Genomic DNA, 18030 nt, shown 5'->3' on the forward strand with positions numbered 1-18030 from the left:
AGCTGACTAGAAATAATTTATTTCTGTTTCTCCAGTTCCTTGTTCATTCTTACCTGTTGGCCCTTGCGATGTGTTTTTCTTCCTCTTTGGAACAGTTTTCTTATTTCACTCTACCCTTTCCCATGGCTTATCTCTACTCATTCTTTAATTCTCATTTTAAATGTGACTTCATCCAGGAAGTTGTTTTTGATCCCCCAAATTTGGGTTAGATCTCTTTTTATCAAAGGTAGGAAAAATACTCTGTACATCCCCATTGTAACAGTTAATATACACTGTAATTCTTAGCAGTTGCTGCTGCCTCATTTGTTATCTGTGGCTGGACTGTGACTTCTGTGAAGGCAAAAATCAGGTTGGCTTGTATCCCCAGGACTTAGCACAGCACAGGTGCTTAGTAATACACAGCACTGCTTTGAAAGACATGTGCATTTTAATTTTAACATGTTTTTTTCCTGTGGCATTTTGTGAACAGAGGATTTTGGATATAAGACCGTCTTCAGAAATTCATAGTCTAGTTAGAAAGCCAAAGTTCAAAGCACATGTAAAAAAAGCAAAATAATAAAAGGTAAAGGCCACTGTGAGTCACTAGTTCAGAAGTTGGCCCAAAATGGAATAAAAAATAGCCCAATTAAAAATGTTGATAAGATGCTGTGAATTCAGAGTAAGGCAAGAGATCGTTGGATGCTAGAGTAGTCTATGAAGGAAGTTTCAGCTGAATGTTGAAGGATGGGGAGGATCGGTTCAGCAGGCAAGAGGAGGAGGGCTGTTTCTTTAGGCTTATACACTAACTGGTAGTGTTCATCTTTGTAATAAATCATTTTTGTAATAAATGTTTCGTGTTTGTAATAAATAGAAATAATAGAACTACGTATACCTTCTAAACAACTAGTCAGGATTTTTCATATCATTTCCTCCTCCGCGTCATTTTAGGTTAATGATTTTTGACTTGAAATCTACATTTCTAATTTATTTCAGTTTTGTCCCTTTTTCTTAATACTTTGGTTCCAAGGTGAAAGCTCATATCTCTCTGAAGTATACCCTTTTAAAATGAGCTTCCCTGTAGGAATAAAATGACGTGAGATTAGTTTTTCATTTTATTTACTGTTACTTTTTATTATTAGCCACAGTTGAGTAGAGACAAGAAACAGTCTCTTCTCAGGCTCATCTTTTACTTGTGAAGTAGAAATAATATTGCCTGCATTGCTAATCTTATCTTTATCATGCTGATAAAGTGAGATGATATCTCATTCAAGGTATTTGAAAAGGATAAAAAATGTTCTAGAAATGCAAATTGTATATTATTTCCATTCTAATTTATATGTCTGGCTTAGAGGGTTTCTCATGCTATTTCTCAGCTTGGAAATGTTATATATTGCTGTTACATTGCAAAATCAAATTTTAGAATTCTGGGTTTTTGACAGGAGCTTTAACATGGCGTGGATAGTAGGTGGTTGCCCTGGAATAAATAGCTGTTTTCATTTGCTGAGGAATTTTCATTTCAGTCCTTCGGTCACTTCAGTTCTGAATACCCTGTGGTGGGCCTTTTGTCTCTGGATGACCCTTCTAATTCATTCAGCTATGGATGAGGACATGGTTGTTGAGGGCATCATTAAAATTCCATCCTCATTAAGTCTGATACGGTCTTTTTTTTTTTTTAACCTGAAAACTGAATTTAAACTGTGTTCTAGGCTTTACCAACGTAATTTTGCCTCCCAGTGCTCTTTAGATACAAATTTAAATCAGGTGTGATCTTGCATCTGCGAGTGATCTTTTGAAATGCTTTCTACTATTCTTAAGGTTGATTTTCTTTTTTTCTTTTTCTTATTTTTAAAATTTATATATTTCATGAAAAATTCTTAAGAGCTCTTCTGATGTGCTCCCTATTTGTCAATCCCTGTTAGAATATATATTTTTTAAACCTTAACTGTAACTTTAATAGGCACACATACCACATTTTTAATTGATGCATAATTGACATTGTGTTATTTTAGGTATACAACATAATATTCAATATTTATATAGGTTGTGAAATGATATCCAGATAAGTCTAGTTGATGTCTGTCACTATACAGAGTCACAAAAGTTTTTTTTCTTATGATGAGAACATTTAAGATCTATTCTAATAACTTTCCAGTATGCAATACAGTATTAATTATAGTCACCATGATGTACTAAAACATATTAAATTCTTAAAATAACTCCATGAGGGAGGTTCTGTTATTTCCATTTTACACATGAGGAAACAAACACTAAGTCACTGAGAAGTTACATGACTTACCCAGAGTCACACAGCTAGTAGCTATGGAGCTGGGAAAAGAATATACACAATCTGGTTTTAGAATAATTGCTTTTGGGGCACCTGGGTGGCTCAGTGGGTTAAGCAACCGACTCTTGGTTTGGCTCAGGTCATGATCTCACAGTTCTTGAGTTTGTCAAGCCCTGCGTCAGGCTCTGTGCTGACACTGCAGAGCCTGCTTGGAATTCTCTCTCCTCCTCTCTCTGCCCCTCCCCTGCCCTCTCTCTCTCTCTCTCTTACACACACACACACACACACACACACTAAATAAACTTAATAAAAATATCTAAAAGGAAAAAAAAGAATAATTGCTTTTAACCACTATATCATACTGCTTATTGTGTCATCACATTGTCTTTAAACGACTAGAAAACAGACTTGTATGAGGTTCACTTTGTAAATGTGAACATTTTACCCTCATTAAACTTGATTTGTTTATCCCACTCATCACCTGTTTACTGTTTTTTTAACGTGTTCCAGACAATGCTATGTGCTGAGTTTTGAACAAGATATACAAAGTCCCTGATCTCATTAATTTTACATTCTAGCAGAGAAGACAGATACTAAGTTCTTTGCCTAATGATTGAATTGTAGTTGTGATAGATGTTACAAAGGAGGAATTAAGAGTAGAGTTTTTGTATGTGGGGGTGTTTTTTAATTGAAGTACAGTTGACTTTTGGAGGAGTTGTTTTTTGTTTTCAATGGATGAGAATCGAGTTTTTGTTGGAGATTCTGACCTAGTCTTAGAAGTGAAAGGATTGTATGAGAAAATAGCATGTGAGCTAAGCTTTGAAAAAAGTCTTTCTGTGCCTACTTGAGGGTATGACTAAAATTAGATGTTTCGACCACCTGTTGGAACTGAATAGCACTTTGGAAAAGATGAATTAAACTCTTTTGTGCCTCATTCACCCTGATATTCACTTCATTTATCCTGAAATTTATCACTGTTTTGTACATTTGGTGTCTGGTATAATTCACATTTATAAGGCTGACATATGACAAAGAGATTAATCATATTCTTTGTTAAAACAGGGAAGTGATAGAGTTGAGAAAGGATCTCTTTAGAGGTCTTAATCTCCTGTTTCATTAGTATGTAAAAAGAGCCCCAGAAAATTCTGATTTGCCCAGAGGTGGTTTTAAGATTTCTATAATTAGTGTCAACGAGGGGCACCTGGCTGGCTCATTTGGTACTGCATGTGACTCTTGACCTTGGGGTTGAGGGTTTGAGCCTCACATTCGGTGTAGAGATTGCTTTAAAAAAATTGAATCCTTTAAAAAAAAATAGTGTTAATGAAAAAGATGTATTTCTGAGTGTTTTAGCTGTTTGAACGCACTTATACCAAGTATTATTTTTTCTCCTTAACTCTGAGAAAGTGATACAAGTTTCTCAACTGGCCTCGTTTAGCCCTACTGGCTGTGAGGATAAGCCTTGTGTTTTTCTATCTGTAACTAGAGTGACTTGAATAAAACTGTAAAGGAAATAAAGAAAGAAAAAACAAAAAAAATTATACTTCAAGTGAAAATAATCTGAAGTTATTATGCATAATTTGACTTATTTATATGGTAGCAAAGTTCATGAATAATTGAACTGTACAAAAATGCTTTTGTCTTTGTTGGGACTGCCGTGGAACTTCAGTCTATTCACTTCTCTTTAATATTTTCTAATATGATATAGTCCAGGAGATTTAGTCATAAGTTAATAGAAGAAAATTGTGTCCCTCTAATTGCCTCATCAATTGTCAAAGATAGAAAACCTTAAAAGAGGCTTCTTGTTACATAACAAAATATACAGGAAAGTCACCATTTTTATTTTGACTCCATCTTCTCATTTTTGATAGATTGCAAAGGTCGACTGTAAGGAAATACTAGACATCATATGTAATCTGGAATCCGAGGGTCAGGATAACACAGCATTTGTTCTTTGTACGACTTACCTCACTCAGCAGCTCCAAACTGCAAGTGTATATTGTTCTTGGTAAGTATATTTACTTTTTTTCACTTTATTTGTTTAGTACATAGTATGGCATTTAGAGTTTATGTAAAACATTGGCTTCTTTCAAATTTAAAGCCTAAGCAAATTAATTGATGACATGTGAATTACATCTTGCTTAAAAGCTAAACCATTTAATAAAGAATGTTACTGGTTTAATCTTTTCCAGAAGAGTCCAGAAATAAAGAGAGGGTAAAGAATTTGAGCTCCTCTTGATCATCTTATATAGAGGGTTGTCTGTTAACTTTAATATAGGTCTTCTTTGGAAATAAAATTATGGCAACATGAGACAAATTGGTGTTAGGTCATTTTCCTTCACACTTACTGTATCTTTTGGTAGTCATTTTCCCCTCTTGTTTGGAAACCCATTAATTATCTAGGTTTCTAGGTCAGTCTTGCACTAGAGAAGGAAATCCATTTGAATAGGTAATCTCTTTTGAAACTTTGGAACTATATAGCAGAATTATATTAATTGGGTTTTAATTCAGTTTATATCTTGTTTGCCTACAGAGTACTTAGTTGCTAAAAAGAAAACAGTAAGTGTAACCTACGGTTCTTTCATTCCAACTGTGCAGAATCTGTTTAGGCCAAAAGGGCAGACTTGATACACAGGAGAGTTCTAGAATGTAAGACCGCCAGTAAGTATCAGATTAGTGATATGGATAATGCCATAGGATATTAGTGGAAGGTGCTCACTGTTTAAGAAAGGTGTCAAGGGAGAGGTTATATCAGAGCTTTAATTCAAAGAATGGATTGGATTTGCATGATCTTGATTAGAGGAGCATGGAGAGATTTAGAACCTAAGGATGGCTTGAAGTTGGAAACGAACATTTTGATTGTAGGAAAACCCAGTAAAGCCCTTCGTGTGCTTTAGCCTTCATTGATCTCCTTTTGGAGCATCTGTGTGTATTTGTAGTTTTATTATTAACATTGTATGCTACTATATTTCTTCCTGTTTACTATTTTATATAGAAATATTATTTGTGTGCTATAAATTATCTCATAATAATCCTCATAATTATCATTGTGCAGATGAGGCAGTGGATGACCAGAGGAATCAGAGAAGTCTTGTGATTGGCCAGGGTCTTAAGGCTAAAGTGATAGAGCTGAGATTCACATCCAGGGTTTTTGACTCCTAATCCAGTGCTTTTCTTCTCCTGTGGTGGTTTTCTTGGTGCAGGGCCAGAATGCAGATTGCAGTCTTCTACCACTGAGTCCACTATGCCAGAGTTATATCTCCTGTGAGAAGGGAGATAGTGGAACAGGGAGTTAAATATATTTTGTAATAATCACTGTGGCATTTTGTTAGGAAACCAAAAAAGCGGTGCTAAAAATGAAAAGAATTAAGTAGCAGTGAGGGTTTTGATCATTAAATTAAGTAGAAGAGGTTTTCTTCCCCCCCCATGCATTAGAGATTAGAGATTTTAGCCTCAGTAAAACAGATGTATTTACTTGAGGAACAAACCCCAATTTATCTTGTTACAGTTAATTTCTTTGCCTACAATGAAAAAATATCTGCTAGTGATAGCTAGATTTTCAGGGCAAAGAAATACACTAAATTACATATGAGATGTGTTATACATTACAGAGGGTTATAGGGGTTTTTTTGGATTTTTTTTAAGTTTTAGATGTACAGTATAATGATGCAACAATTCTATACATTATTCAGTGTTCATCACAATAAGTGTACTCTTAATCCCCTTCACCGATTTCATCCATCTCCCCTCTGGTGACAACCAGTTTGTCCTCTATACTATATAATGAGTATATTTTCATTTGTCTCTTTTTTCTTTGTTCATTTATTTTGTTTCTTAAATTCTGCATATGTTTTAAATCATATGGTATTTGTCTTTCTCTGACTATTTCACTTAGCATTGTACCCTCTAGATGCATCCATGTCATTGCAAATAGCAAGATCTTTTTTATGGCAGAGTAAATTCCATTGTATATATATACCACATCATCTTTAACCATTCATCTGTTGATAGACACTTGGGCTGCCTCTGTATCTTGGCTATTGTAAATAATGCTACAGTAAATGTAGGGGTGCATATATCTTTTTGAATTAGTGTTTTTATGTTTTTTGGGTAAATACCCAGTAGTGGAACTACTGGATCATATGGTAATTCTATTTTTAATTTTTTTTTTAACGTTTATTTATTTTTGAGACAGAGAGAGACAGAGCATGAACGGGGGAGGGTCAGAGAGAGGGAGACACAGAATCTGAAACAGGCTCCAGGCTCTGAGCTGTCAGCACAGAGCCCGACGCGGGGCCCGAACTCATGGACCGCGAGATCACGACCTGAGCCGAAGTCGGCCGCCCAACCGACTGAGCCACCCAGGCGCCCCTCTATTTTTAATTTTTTGAGGAACCTTCATACTGTTGTCCACAGTGGTTGCACCAGCCTGCATTCCCACCAGTGGTGCATGAGGATTCCTTTTTCTCTAAATCCTGGCCAATACTTTTTATTTCTTGTGTTTTTTATTTTGGCCATTCTGACAGGTGTGCCATGATATCTTATTGTGGTTTTGATTTGCATTTCCCTAGTGATTAGTGATGTTGAACATCTTTTCATGTGTTTGTTTGGTTATCTGTGTGTCATCTTTGGAAAAATGCCTGTGTCCTCTGCCTGTTTTTAAATTGAATTATTTGCTTTTGGGTGTGTTCCATTGTGTAATTTCTTTGTATATTTTTGGATATTAACCCCTTTTCAGATATATCATTTACCAGTATCTTCTTTCATTCATTAGTTTGTCTTTTTGTTTTGTTGATGGTTTCCTTTGCTGTGTGAAAGCTTTGTATTTTGGTGTAGTCTCAGTAGTTTAATTTTGCTTTTGTTTCCCTTGCCAAAAGAGACCTATCTAGAAAAATGTTTCCATGGCTGATATTGAAGAGATTACTGCCTGTGTTTACTTCTAGGAATTTTATGGCTTCAGGTCTCACATTTAGGTCTTTCTCAATTTTGAATTTATTTTTGTGTATGGTCTAAGAAAGTGGTCTAATTTCATTCTTTTGCCTGTAGCTGCCTTGTTTTCCCAACAGCATTTGTTGAAGAGCTTGTCTTTTTCCTGTTGTATAGTCTTGTATATTCCTTTGTCATATAATGACCATAAAAGTGGGTTTATTTCCAGCTTCTTTATTCTGTTCCATTGATCTGTGTGTCGGTTTTTGTGCCAGTACCATACTGTTTTGATTACTGTAGTTTTGTAGTATATCTTGAAATCTGGGGTTGTGATACCTCCAGCTTTGTTCTTCTTTGTCAAGATTGCTATTTTGAGGTCTTTTTTTTTTTTTTTTTTTAATGTTTGTTTGTTTGTTTGTTTATTAGAGTGAGAGAGCAGGCGAACACAAGCAGGGGAGGGGCAGAGAGAGAGGGAGACACAGAATCCAAAGCAGGCTCCGGAGCCCTGTGTGGGGCTCAAACTCCGGAACCTTGAGATCATGACCTGAGCTGAAGTCAGATGCTTAGCCGACTGAGCCACCCAGGCGTCCGTGGCTATTTGAGGTCTTTTTTCATTCCATGTAAATTTTAGGATTATTGTTCTAGTTCTGTGAAAAGCTGTTGGTATTTTAATAGGGATTGCATTGAATGTGTAGATTGCTTTAGGTAGTGTGGACAATTTAATAATAATTGGTTTTCCCAATCCATGAGCATGGAATCTTTCCATTGTGTCATCTTCAGTTTCTTTTACCCGTGTTTTACAGCTTTCAGAGTACAAGTCTTTCACTTCCTTGTTTAGTTTATTCCTAGGAATTTTATTCTTTTTGGTGTAATTGTAAATGGGACTATTTTCTTAATTTTTCTTTTGCTACTTTATTAGTATATAGAAATGCAACAGGGGGTGCCTGGCTCAGTCGGTTAAGCTTCGGATTCTTGATTTTGGCTCAGGTCATGAGCTCATGTTGTGTGAGATCAAGCCTTGCTTCGAGCTCTATGCTGACAGTCAGGAGCCTGCTTGGAATTCTCTCTGGGGGGCCCCCCCCCCCCCCGCCACTTGTGCGTGCATGCATGCATGCGCTTACTCACACTCTCCCTCTCTAAATTAGTAAACATTTTAAAAAAATAGAAATGCAACAGATTTCTGTATATTAATTTTGTATCCTGTGACTTTGTTGAATTCATGTATCAGTTCTAGTAGTTTTTTGGTAGAGTCTTCAGGGTTTCTGTATATAGTATCAGGTCATCTATAAATAGTGAAAATTTTACTTCTTCCTTACCAATTTGGATGCTGTTATTTCTTTTTGTTATCTGACTGCTGTGACTAGGATGTCCAAACTATGTTGAATGAAAATGGTAAGAGTGGACATCCCTGTCTTCTTCCTGAACTTAGAGGAAAAGCTCTGATTTTCACCATTGAGTATGATGTTTGCTGTAGGTTTGTCATATATGGCCTTAATTAATGTTGAGGTGTGTTCCTGCTAAACCTACTTCGTTGAAAAGTTTTTATCATGAGTGAATGTAGTACTTTGTCAGATGCTTTTTCTGCTTCTGTTGAGATGATTACATGCTTTTTATCCTTCTCTTGTTAATGTGACCTATCATTGATTGATTTGTGAATAGTGAATCACGTTGCATCCTTGGAATAAATCACACTTGATCATGGTGACTAATTTTTTTTTAAGTGTTGTTGGATTTGGTTTGCTAATATTTTGTTGAGGATATTTGCATCTATATTCATCAGATATTGGCTTATAGTTTTCTTTTTGTGTAGTGTCTACCTGGTTTTGGAAGCAGGGTAATGCTGACCTTGTAGAATGGATTTGTAATCTTCCCTTCCTCTTTTTTTTTTTTTTTTTTTTGAAATAGTTTGAGAAGAATAGGTGTTAACTCTTCTTTAAATGTTTGACAGAATTCACCTGTGAAGCCATTTAGTCCTGGACTTTTGTTTGTTGGGAATTTTTTGATTTCTGATTCAACTTCACTGCTAGTAGTTGGTCTGTTCAAATGCTCTTATTTCTTTCTGATTCAGTTTAGAAGGTTATATGTTTCTAGGACTTTATCCATTTCTTCCAGGTTATCAAGTTTGTTGACATACAATTTTTCATAATCTTGTATAATCTTTTGTATTTCTGTGGTGTAGGTTGTTATTTTTCCTCTTTTATTTCTGATTTATTTGCATCCTCCTTTTTTTTCTAATGATTCTGGCTAAAGGTTTATCAATTTTGTTGCATTTTTTAAAGAACCACCTCCTGGTTTCTTTAGTTTTATTTCACTTATTTCTCCTCTGATCTTTTTCATTTCCTTCCTTCTGTTGGCTTTGGGCTTTGTTCTTTTTCTAGCTCCTCGAGGAGTAAGTTTAGGTCATTTGAGATTTTTCTTGATTATAAAGTAATTTTAAAACTATAATTACATGGTTCTTTTAATATTCCTAATAGAGCTTCCCTTCTAGAGTGACCTATAGCTTTATTCTTCTTCCTTTCTTTACTCTGACACATTAGCCCTTCCAAGGATGTTAGCAGCTGTAGGATTAATGCTGCTCCACGCAGCAGGAAGGGATTAACAAGGATTTCCCTCTTGTTGGCCTCCTGAGGAGCTAGAATGAGTAAAGGAAAGAAAATATTTAGTCACTTCACACTTGGGTAAAAGTAAGCTTCTTCCAAGCAGTTTAAAGAGAAATAGAATCTAAAATTTTGAAATTTGGAATCTTTTTTTTTTTTAACCCCTTCTGTTGTTTTCATAGGTGTTTGTTTGTTTTGCTAATGGGATATTGGAGTGGGATATTTGAAACTTAGGAATTCTGTAAAACATGTGACTAAGTTGGAATCTGATAAAAGCAGTCACTTATTTTTAAACACATATACTAGAATTTATTTATCGGAAGTATCATTCTTGAATGTGGTCATCACAGAAGATAGTATTTGAAGTGTTAACTATGTAACTGTTACCCAAAAGTTTTTTTTTTAATTTTCTTAGAAATTTCCTTTAGAGATACTTACAAATCACAATAAAATATATCCTATTACTTTAAATCAGCCACCATATATATGCTTGATCTCAAAAGGTATATTATTCAGCTTATTAATTAACCATGGCCCCAAAAGAATTTTGGCTCTGCAAAAATCAAAGATGTGCTGGAGGAATGAGTTTCCTGTAGATGTCTGCAGTGATAATACCATTAGGGTAGCCAAGCAAATAAGAAAGATAACCATTTTTGAATGGGACAGTGTACATATAGATGTCTAATTACTACTGCTGCTTTTAAAATAAAGTTCAGGGTGCCTGGATAGCTCAGTTGGATAAGCATCTGACTTTGGCTCAGGTCATGATCTCATGGCACGTGGGTTCGAGCCCCTCATCGAGCTCTACCGACAGCTCAGAGTCTGGATCCTGCTTCCGATTCTGTGTCTCCCCCTCTGTCTCTCTCTCTGTCCCTCTCCTTCTTGTAGTCTCTCTCTCTCTCTTCTCTCTCTCTCAAAAATAAACATTAAAAAAATTAAAATAAAATTCATGGGGCATCTGGGTCGCTCAGTCAGTTAAACGTTCGACTTAGGCTCAGGTCATGATCTCAAGGTTCGTGAGTTCGAGCCCTGTGTTGGGCTCTGTGCTGACAGCTTGGAGACTTGAGCCTGCTTCGGATTTTGTTTCTCCCTCTCTCTCTCTCTCTCTCTCTGCCCCTCCCTCGCTAATGCTGTGTCTCAAAAATAAATATAAAAAAAATTAAAAGGTCATACAGGGGTGCCTCTCTCTCTCAAAAGTAAATAAACGTTAAACAAATAAAGTTCATACAGGTGAGCCTTAAACCTCCACACAAAGCTTTCAGCAAGTATTTGATAGGTTGACCTTTGCTTTCTTAGATCTGAGTTTAATGTATGTTGGGGCACCTGGGTGGCTCAGTCAGTTGTACATCTGACTTCAGCTCAAGTCATGATCTCATGGTTCATGAGTTTGAGCCCCACCTGCTCGCTGCTATCAGGAAGAGCCCTCTTCCAATCCTCTTCCCTCTCTCTCTGCTCCCCACCACACTCGTTTATATGCTCTCTCTCTCAAAATATATGTATAAAAAAATCTTGTACATTTGTGTTTCTTTGATGTACTCTCATGCCTGTTCTCTTCCAGGCTAGACTGTGATATGCCAGGGTCAATGTGTGTGTTGTCCTCAGTACCTGACGAAGACCACATATCCATATATGTTTTATTTAACCGAATTTTGTTGGAAGTAAAAAGTGGTCATGAGAATCACATACTGTATCTGCAGGAGCCACCTTTAAAGATGGTCATCCCTTAATGCCACAAAGTTTTCTTTGACTCATTTCCACAATGCCTGAATTCTAGATAACCGTGTGACATACTGACTGGACTTTGGGCTTCCTGATATGCAGAAACCCAGTGTAGTTTAAAGTTCTTGCATGGTAGCTAGATCTCTGCTGAAGTATGTTTCCTACCATTAATAGAACTAAATTTCCTTTTCAGTTTTTATGAATTTGTATATAATTTGTTGACTTGAAGTAGGCAGTGGGCTAATTGGAAGCATCTATACAGTGGAATCATTTTCAGTATATTCTTTAATGGTTGTCCATTTAAAAAAATCGTACCATTATAGTAATTGATATTCGTCCCAGTGCACGTATGATCCAACAGGTTCTGAGTTACTATTTTATTGGTGGTTTCCGTTTTCCAGTGTACAGATTTGAATGGATGACATGGTAGCATTTTCATGAGCTGGTTGTTTTGCTTTCAGGCAGATTTGTATATTTGGTTGGGTAATGAGTGGTAGTTTTAAATTGTTGGATCATAATTGTGTAAGTATGTTTAAAAACAAAATACCCTTTTTTGATCATGGTTAGTTGGAATTAAAATAACTATAGCTTGAAATATTTAATTTGGAATAAATCGGGCCATAAACATTCTGATATATATTTTAAAAGTTATTTGAGGGGCTTCTGAGTGGCTCACCGGTTAAGTGGCCACCTTTTCGTTTCAGCTCAGGTCATGATCTCACGGTTCATGAGTTCAAGCCCTGCATTGGGCTTTGTGCTGGTAGTACAGAGCCTGCTTGGGATTCTCTCTCTGCCCCTCCTGCACTCCTTCTCTTTCTTTATCTCTCTCTCTCTCCCTCAAAATAAATAGATAAACTTAAAAAAAAATTATTTAAGAGGCTTTAATACTCAACTTGCCTCTTACCACTTTATCCAGATTTGCCTAACTTTAAACTAATAGCTAGTTGACATATTTTAGATAGTAGATATTCCTGATGCAGGGCTCAAACTCAGGAACCATGAGATCATATATGACCTGAGCCGAAACCAAGAGTCGGATGCTTAACTGACTGAGCCATCCAGGTGCCCAGCAATCTTGTGAGTTAAAAAAATGAACAGTCACCCCAATTACTTGCCTAGCCAGTAGCTATTTTCAAAGCGGACCTGTCTCAATTTTTTACTTTTCCTGGTTAGGAAAGCAACACTAGTCACCAAAGACAAACACTTAAAGGCATTTTAAGTTAATTTTATTTATCATAGCTCAAATTTGCCATCATTAAATATTAAAAGCTTTAATCATGTATCTTTTTTTTTTTTCAACGTTTATTTATTTTTGGGACAGAGAGAGACAGAGCATGAACGGGGGAGGGGCAGAGAGAGAGGGAGACACAGAATCGGAAACAGGCTCCAGGCTCTGAGCCATCAGCCCAGAGCCCGACGCGGGGCTCGAACTGACGGACCGCGAGATCGTGACCTGGCCGAAGTCGGACGCTCAACCGACTGCGCCACCCAGGCTCCCCTAATCGTGTATCTTTTAAGGAGTATATTCATTTAGATCTTTGAGGCAAGTTTTGTATGTATATAAGAATTTCACCATATGAGAATCCTAGTTACTTCTTTAAAAATACAATAGGGATGCCTGGGTGGATCAGTTGGTTGAACAACTAACTCTTGATTTCAGCTGAGGTCATGATATCAGGGTCATGGGATCAAGCCCTGCATTGGGCTTTGTGCTGAACACAGAGCCTGCTTGAGATTATCTGTCTTCCTCTGCCCCTCTCCTGCTCACACACATGCTCTCTAAATTAATTAATTAATTAAATTAAATAAAGTATAATAAAATAAGTTCTGTTAAATATGTTTATTTTCAATCTGTTGAGGTATGTTCGTTTATTAAGCTTTGTATTTGTACCCAGCTTCCTAGAATAGTCTGTTAATAGCAGTAAGATATTAGTGTTCTAAAACTGGCTTGTGAAAATAATACTTTTTTATGAAAATTGTTTAAGAAATAATTACAGTGTGTATTGCAGTGTACAGAAAAGAGTCACTTTTTTAAAGTGGTAACATTCTCTTTAGTTTTACTAAGTAGCTTCCCTTGCATTCATATTAGTATTTTTATCCTGGACATTTTTGAGTTACTAGTGCTTTTCCTTGAGAATTTTCTCTTGGGGCTCCTGGGTGGCTCAGTCGGTTCAGTGTCAGACTCTTGATTTCGGCTCAGGTCATGATCTCACACGGTTGGTGAGTTCAAGCCTCATGTTGGGCTCTGTGCTGACAGCGTGAAACCTACTTGGGATTGTCTCTGCCACTCCCTGCTCGTGCATTCTGTCTTTTTCTCTCAAAATAAATGAACTTTAAAAAAAAAAAAAAAGTTTTTTCTCTTAACCCATTCAGTGCCTTTAATTAACGTGTTCTTTTCAAGCTTTCTTTGTTTCCATAATGAAAATTTGTAAGATTCTCGTATTTTAGCTGTTTCTAAAAGTGCCATTTTGCTAATTTTATTAGTAATATTTAAACATTCCAAAATGCATGCCTAAGTAGCTTCATGACATTTTAGAGCTAGAAAGGGCCACGTAAGTGGAGAGGTGTACTGTTAGAATATTTATTAGTTGTATACATTTTGTTAGCAGTGTCGGGATGTCTCATGATCTCTGCCCACTAGGATAGAGTTTAACGATTTTACCAGTTTGAGAGGACCCAATAGGGAATGTAGACAGTTTTTTTTTCCTTCTAGTTTCTGTTCACTATCAATTTATCTTTACAAACCAAAGTGGGGTGGGGAGGTGGACAGCAAATACCAGTTGCTTTAAATGTTTTACCTTAATCTTTCTTTTTATAGGGAATTGACTCTCTTTTGGAGTAAACTGCAGAGAAGAATTGACCCATCTTTAGACACTTTTTTGGAGCGCTGTCGTCAGTTTGGTGTCATAGCTAAAACACAACAGCATTTGTTTTGCCTGATTAGAGTTATACAAACAGAAGTGAGTAATTTTGCTTTTTATGCTGATTGTCCTAGAACTGAAGAAATGAGTGGGGAGATTACTTCTCAGACAACTCCTTTTAGACGAGGAAAGATTATGGAATTGGACGTACCTAGGTGTTTCTGCAGATTGACCTTTTAGAATCCACAGTTTTCTTAATGGAAGATAGTGATTTAAAGTGACTGGAGGAAGGGAAGATTATGTTTCTGGGCTATAACCTCAACTACCCTATATCTGCTTTTCCTAGAACAGTTTTCTATATTTTATGCAGCATGTTTGTTTGCATATTAACATAATTATTAAAAATGAAGAAAATGTAACTATATTTTCCTTAAGAATAGAGTAATACATTTTCTAGGTTTTGGAATAATAGAACAGTTCCAGAATTAGCTATACAAAAATTATAATCTGTCCACAACAGGAAACAAGTTAGATATTTTTAGGAAGTAAGTATTTCCTAAAATGAAATGAAGTGCTATATATAAAGCCTTGTTTTTTGAGTTGAGCCCTATAGATATAGAAGACTGTTAGCTTAGAGATTCAGCACAAATCTTATACTGTCCCCTGTTTTTGTTTTGTTTTTAGTATCTGCTCATGACTGAGCTCTCCATATACCCATAGCTGTAATGGCTCATGGCTATGTTTCATGGGCTACTTCTTTGACAACATCCAAGGATTGTTTATACTAAAGCCAAGGCACAGTTGTATCTTTGATACATCCTTTCTCCTTTAATGTAAACATCTATATCCTAGACTTTATTTGAAATATGTTGGTCTGGTCTTCTCCAGTGAAGATAGGAAAAGGTAAAACAGTTATTAAAAAGTAAATTCATGGTCAGATATGTTAGGTGATAATTATTTCTAATCACTGTGAATGAAGTTGTATCTCCTGTCACAGAAAGAACATGTTCAAGTAATTACCGAACTTGTGTTATTTTTAAAAATTAGTTTTAGGGGCATCTGGGTGGCTCAGTCGGTTAAGCATCTGACTGGCTCAGGTAATGACCTCGTGGTCTGTGGGTTCGCACCCCACATCGGGCTCTGTGCAGACAGCTCAGAGCCTGGAGCCTACTCTGGATTCTGTGTCTCCCTCTCTGCCCCTCCCTGACTCACACTCTGTCTCTCTCTGTCTCTCAAAAATGAATAAACGTGCTGGGCGCCTAGGTGGGTCAGTTGGTTAAGCATCCGACTTCAGCTCAGGTCATGATATCGCATTCCGTGAGTTCGAGCCCCACATTGGGCTGTGTGCTGACAGCTCAGAGCCTGGAGCCTGCTTCGGATTTTGTGTCTCAGTCTCTCTCTTCCCCTCCCCCACTCGCACTCTGTCTCTCTGTCTCTGTCTCTGTCTCTCTCTCTCAAAAAATAAACATTATGGAAAGAGCCTAAATGTCCATCAATTGATGAATGGATAAAGAAGTTGTGGTTTATACATAGAATGAAATACTACTTGGCATGAGAAAGAATGAAATCTGGCCTTTTGTAGCAACATGGATGGAACTGGAGAGTGTTATGCTAAGTGAAATAAGTCATACAGAGACAGACAGATACCATATGTTTTCACTCTTATTTTGATCCTGAGAAACTTAACAGAAGACCATGGGGGAGAGGGAGGGGGGGGAAGGTACAGAGAGGGAAGGAGGCAAACCATAAGAGACTCTTAAAAACTGAGAATAAACTGAGGGTTGATGGGGGGTGGGAGGGAGGGGAAAGTAGGCATTGAGGAGGGCACCTGTTGGGGTGAACACTGGGTGTTGTATGGAAATCAATTTGACAATAAATTTCATATTTAAAAAATAAATAAACATTAAAACATTTTTTCATTAGTTTTAGAATTGGCCTTTAAAAAGTTTTATTTTGGGGGCGCCTGGGTGGCTCAGTCGGTTGAGCGTCCGACTTCGGCTCAGATCATGATCTCACGGTCCATGAGTTCGAGCCCTGCATCGGGCTCCGTGCTGACAGCTCAGAGCCCGGAGCCTGCTTCAGATTCTGTGTCTCCCTCTCTCTCTGACCCTCCCCTGTTCGTGCTCTGTCTCTCCCTGTCTCAAAAATAAACACTAAAAAAATTTTTTTTAAGTTTTATTTTGTAAGTTTTAAGGAGAATATTAGTTTTCTATTGCTGCATAACAAATTACCACAAACCTAGCACTTTAAAACAACACCCAATTGTTAGCTCAGTTTTGTAGGACACAACGTAGCACAGTGTGGCCAAGTTTGTTGCTCAGAGTATCAAGAAGGTGGAATCAAGGTTTTTGCCAGCTTGTGTTCTTATCTGGAAGCTCTGTGGAAAATCTACTTCTAAGCTCATTCTTGTTGACAGAATTCTCTTCCTTTCAGTTGTAAGACTAAAGCCCTCATTTTTTGCCGGCTGCCAGCTGCAGCCTGTTTTCAGCTACTAGAAGCCATCCTCATTCCATACCTGCATTTTTAAGCCAGCAGACATTTAAGAAATTCTCCTAATTTGAATCTGACCTTCTCTAAATCTGATTTCCAGACACCTAGATGTAGAGGGCTTGAATGATTAGGTCAGGCCCACCTAGGTAATCCACCTGTTTTAAGATCAACTGATTTGGGGCCTTTATTACACCCACAAAGTCCTTTTTCCCATATGACTTAATCATAGGAATTATACTTACAGGATGCACTTACCCTTGAATGGAGGAGATTATACAAAAGTGAGGGTCATTTTGGAATTCTGCTTACCTCAAACAACCACAGAAAATGGGGAAGCTGCTAGAGGACTAGAGAAAGTGGGTTTCTGAGGCGGGAAAGTGGGTTTCTGAGGCACTTGGCTGGCTCACTTGGTGGAGCATGTGACTTGTTCTTGGAGTTGTGAGTTCATGGAGATTACTTTAAAAAAAAAAAAAAGTGGGTTTCTGACACAGACCAAGGAATTTGCTGTCCACCTACATAACCAGGCCCATTCCTCTTTAATCCTCATTTCAGGTACTTTCCACTATAATCATTCATGATAACTGGCCTAAAGGGTAGAAAAGATGTGGACTGGTAGGTGGAAGGCAGTGAGTGGAGAATTCCCTTCAAATTGAGAGACTCACCTCTGGGTTTTTAAAGAGGGATGGATCTAACCTGTATCAGTTAGGATCTAGTTCTGCCGCGAGTATTAGATATCCCACAATAGTAGTGCTCTAAAGAAAGTGGAAATTTTTCCTTTTCTCATGTAGGTAGATAATCCAGGCAGACAGGCCAAGGTTGCTTTTAGTGGTTCCACGTATCAGAAACCCAGGTTCCTTTTTGTCTGCCATCAACACATAGTTTCCGTCTCATGTTCTAAAAGCTGACTATTCCAATCCTAGCTGTCATGTCCATTTCTGATAGGGCACTGGGAGTGGGGAGGCAAACCACACCATGATAACACCTTTTCCTCATCCCCTCTAATACACACAGCCCCATCTAGCTGCAAGGGAGACAGGAGATATATTTATTATTTCAGGTTACTTTGTAACCAGATAGAAACCAGGCATTCTGTTTTTGTAGCAGAAGAGGCAAAGGATATTGGGAGACAGCTTATAACCAATGACTTAGTCCTTGGGATGGAACAGGTTAATGATGC

At 37.2% G+C, this 18030-nt stretch overlaps 1 protein-coding gene across 1 annotated transcript in view; it reads left to right on the forward strand.

Annotated features, from left to right (window-relative positions):
* Window positions 1-18030, forward strand: part of RLF (RLF zinc finger) — an 86653-nt gene that overhangs the window by 59995 nt on the left and 8628 nt on the right. Inside the window, exons 6-7 of the mRNA XM_040469776.1 lie at window positions 4132-4268; window positions 14321-14462. Coding sequence (XP_040325710.1) covers window positions 4132-4268; window positions 14321-14462 — 279 coding nt within the window. The remainder of the gene's footprint in view (window positions 1-4131; window positions 4269-14320; window positions 14463-18030) is intronic.

This window comes from Herpailurus yagouaroundi, unplaced genomic scaffold (genome assembly GCF_014898765.1).
Source record: "Herpailurus yagouaroundi ecotype Mexico unplaced genomic scaffold, PumYag 77, whole genome shotgun sequence".
Classification (NCBI taxonomy): Eukaryota; Metazoa; Chordata; class Mammalia; order Carnivora; family Felidae; genus Herpailurus; species Herpailurus yagouaroundi.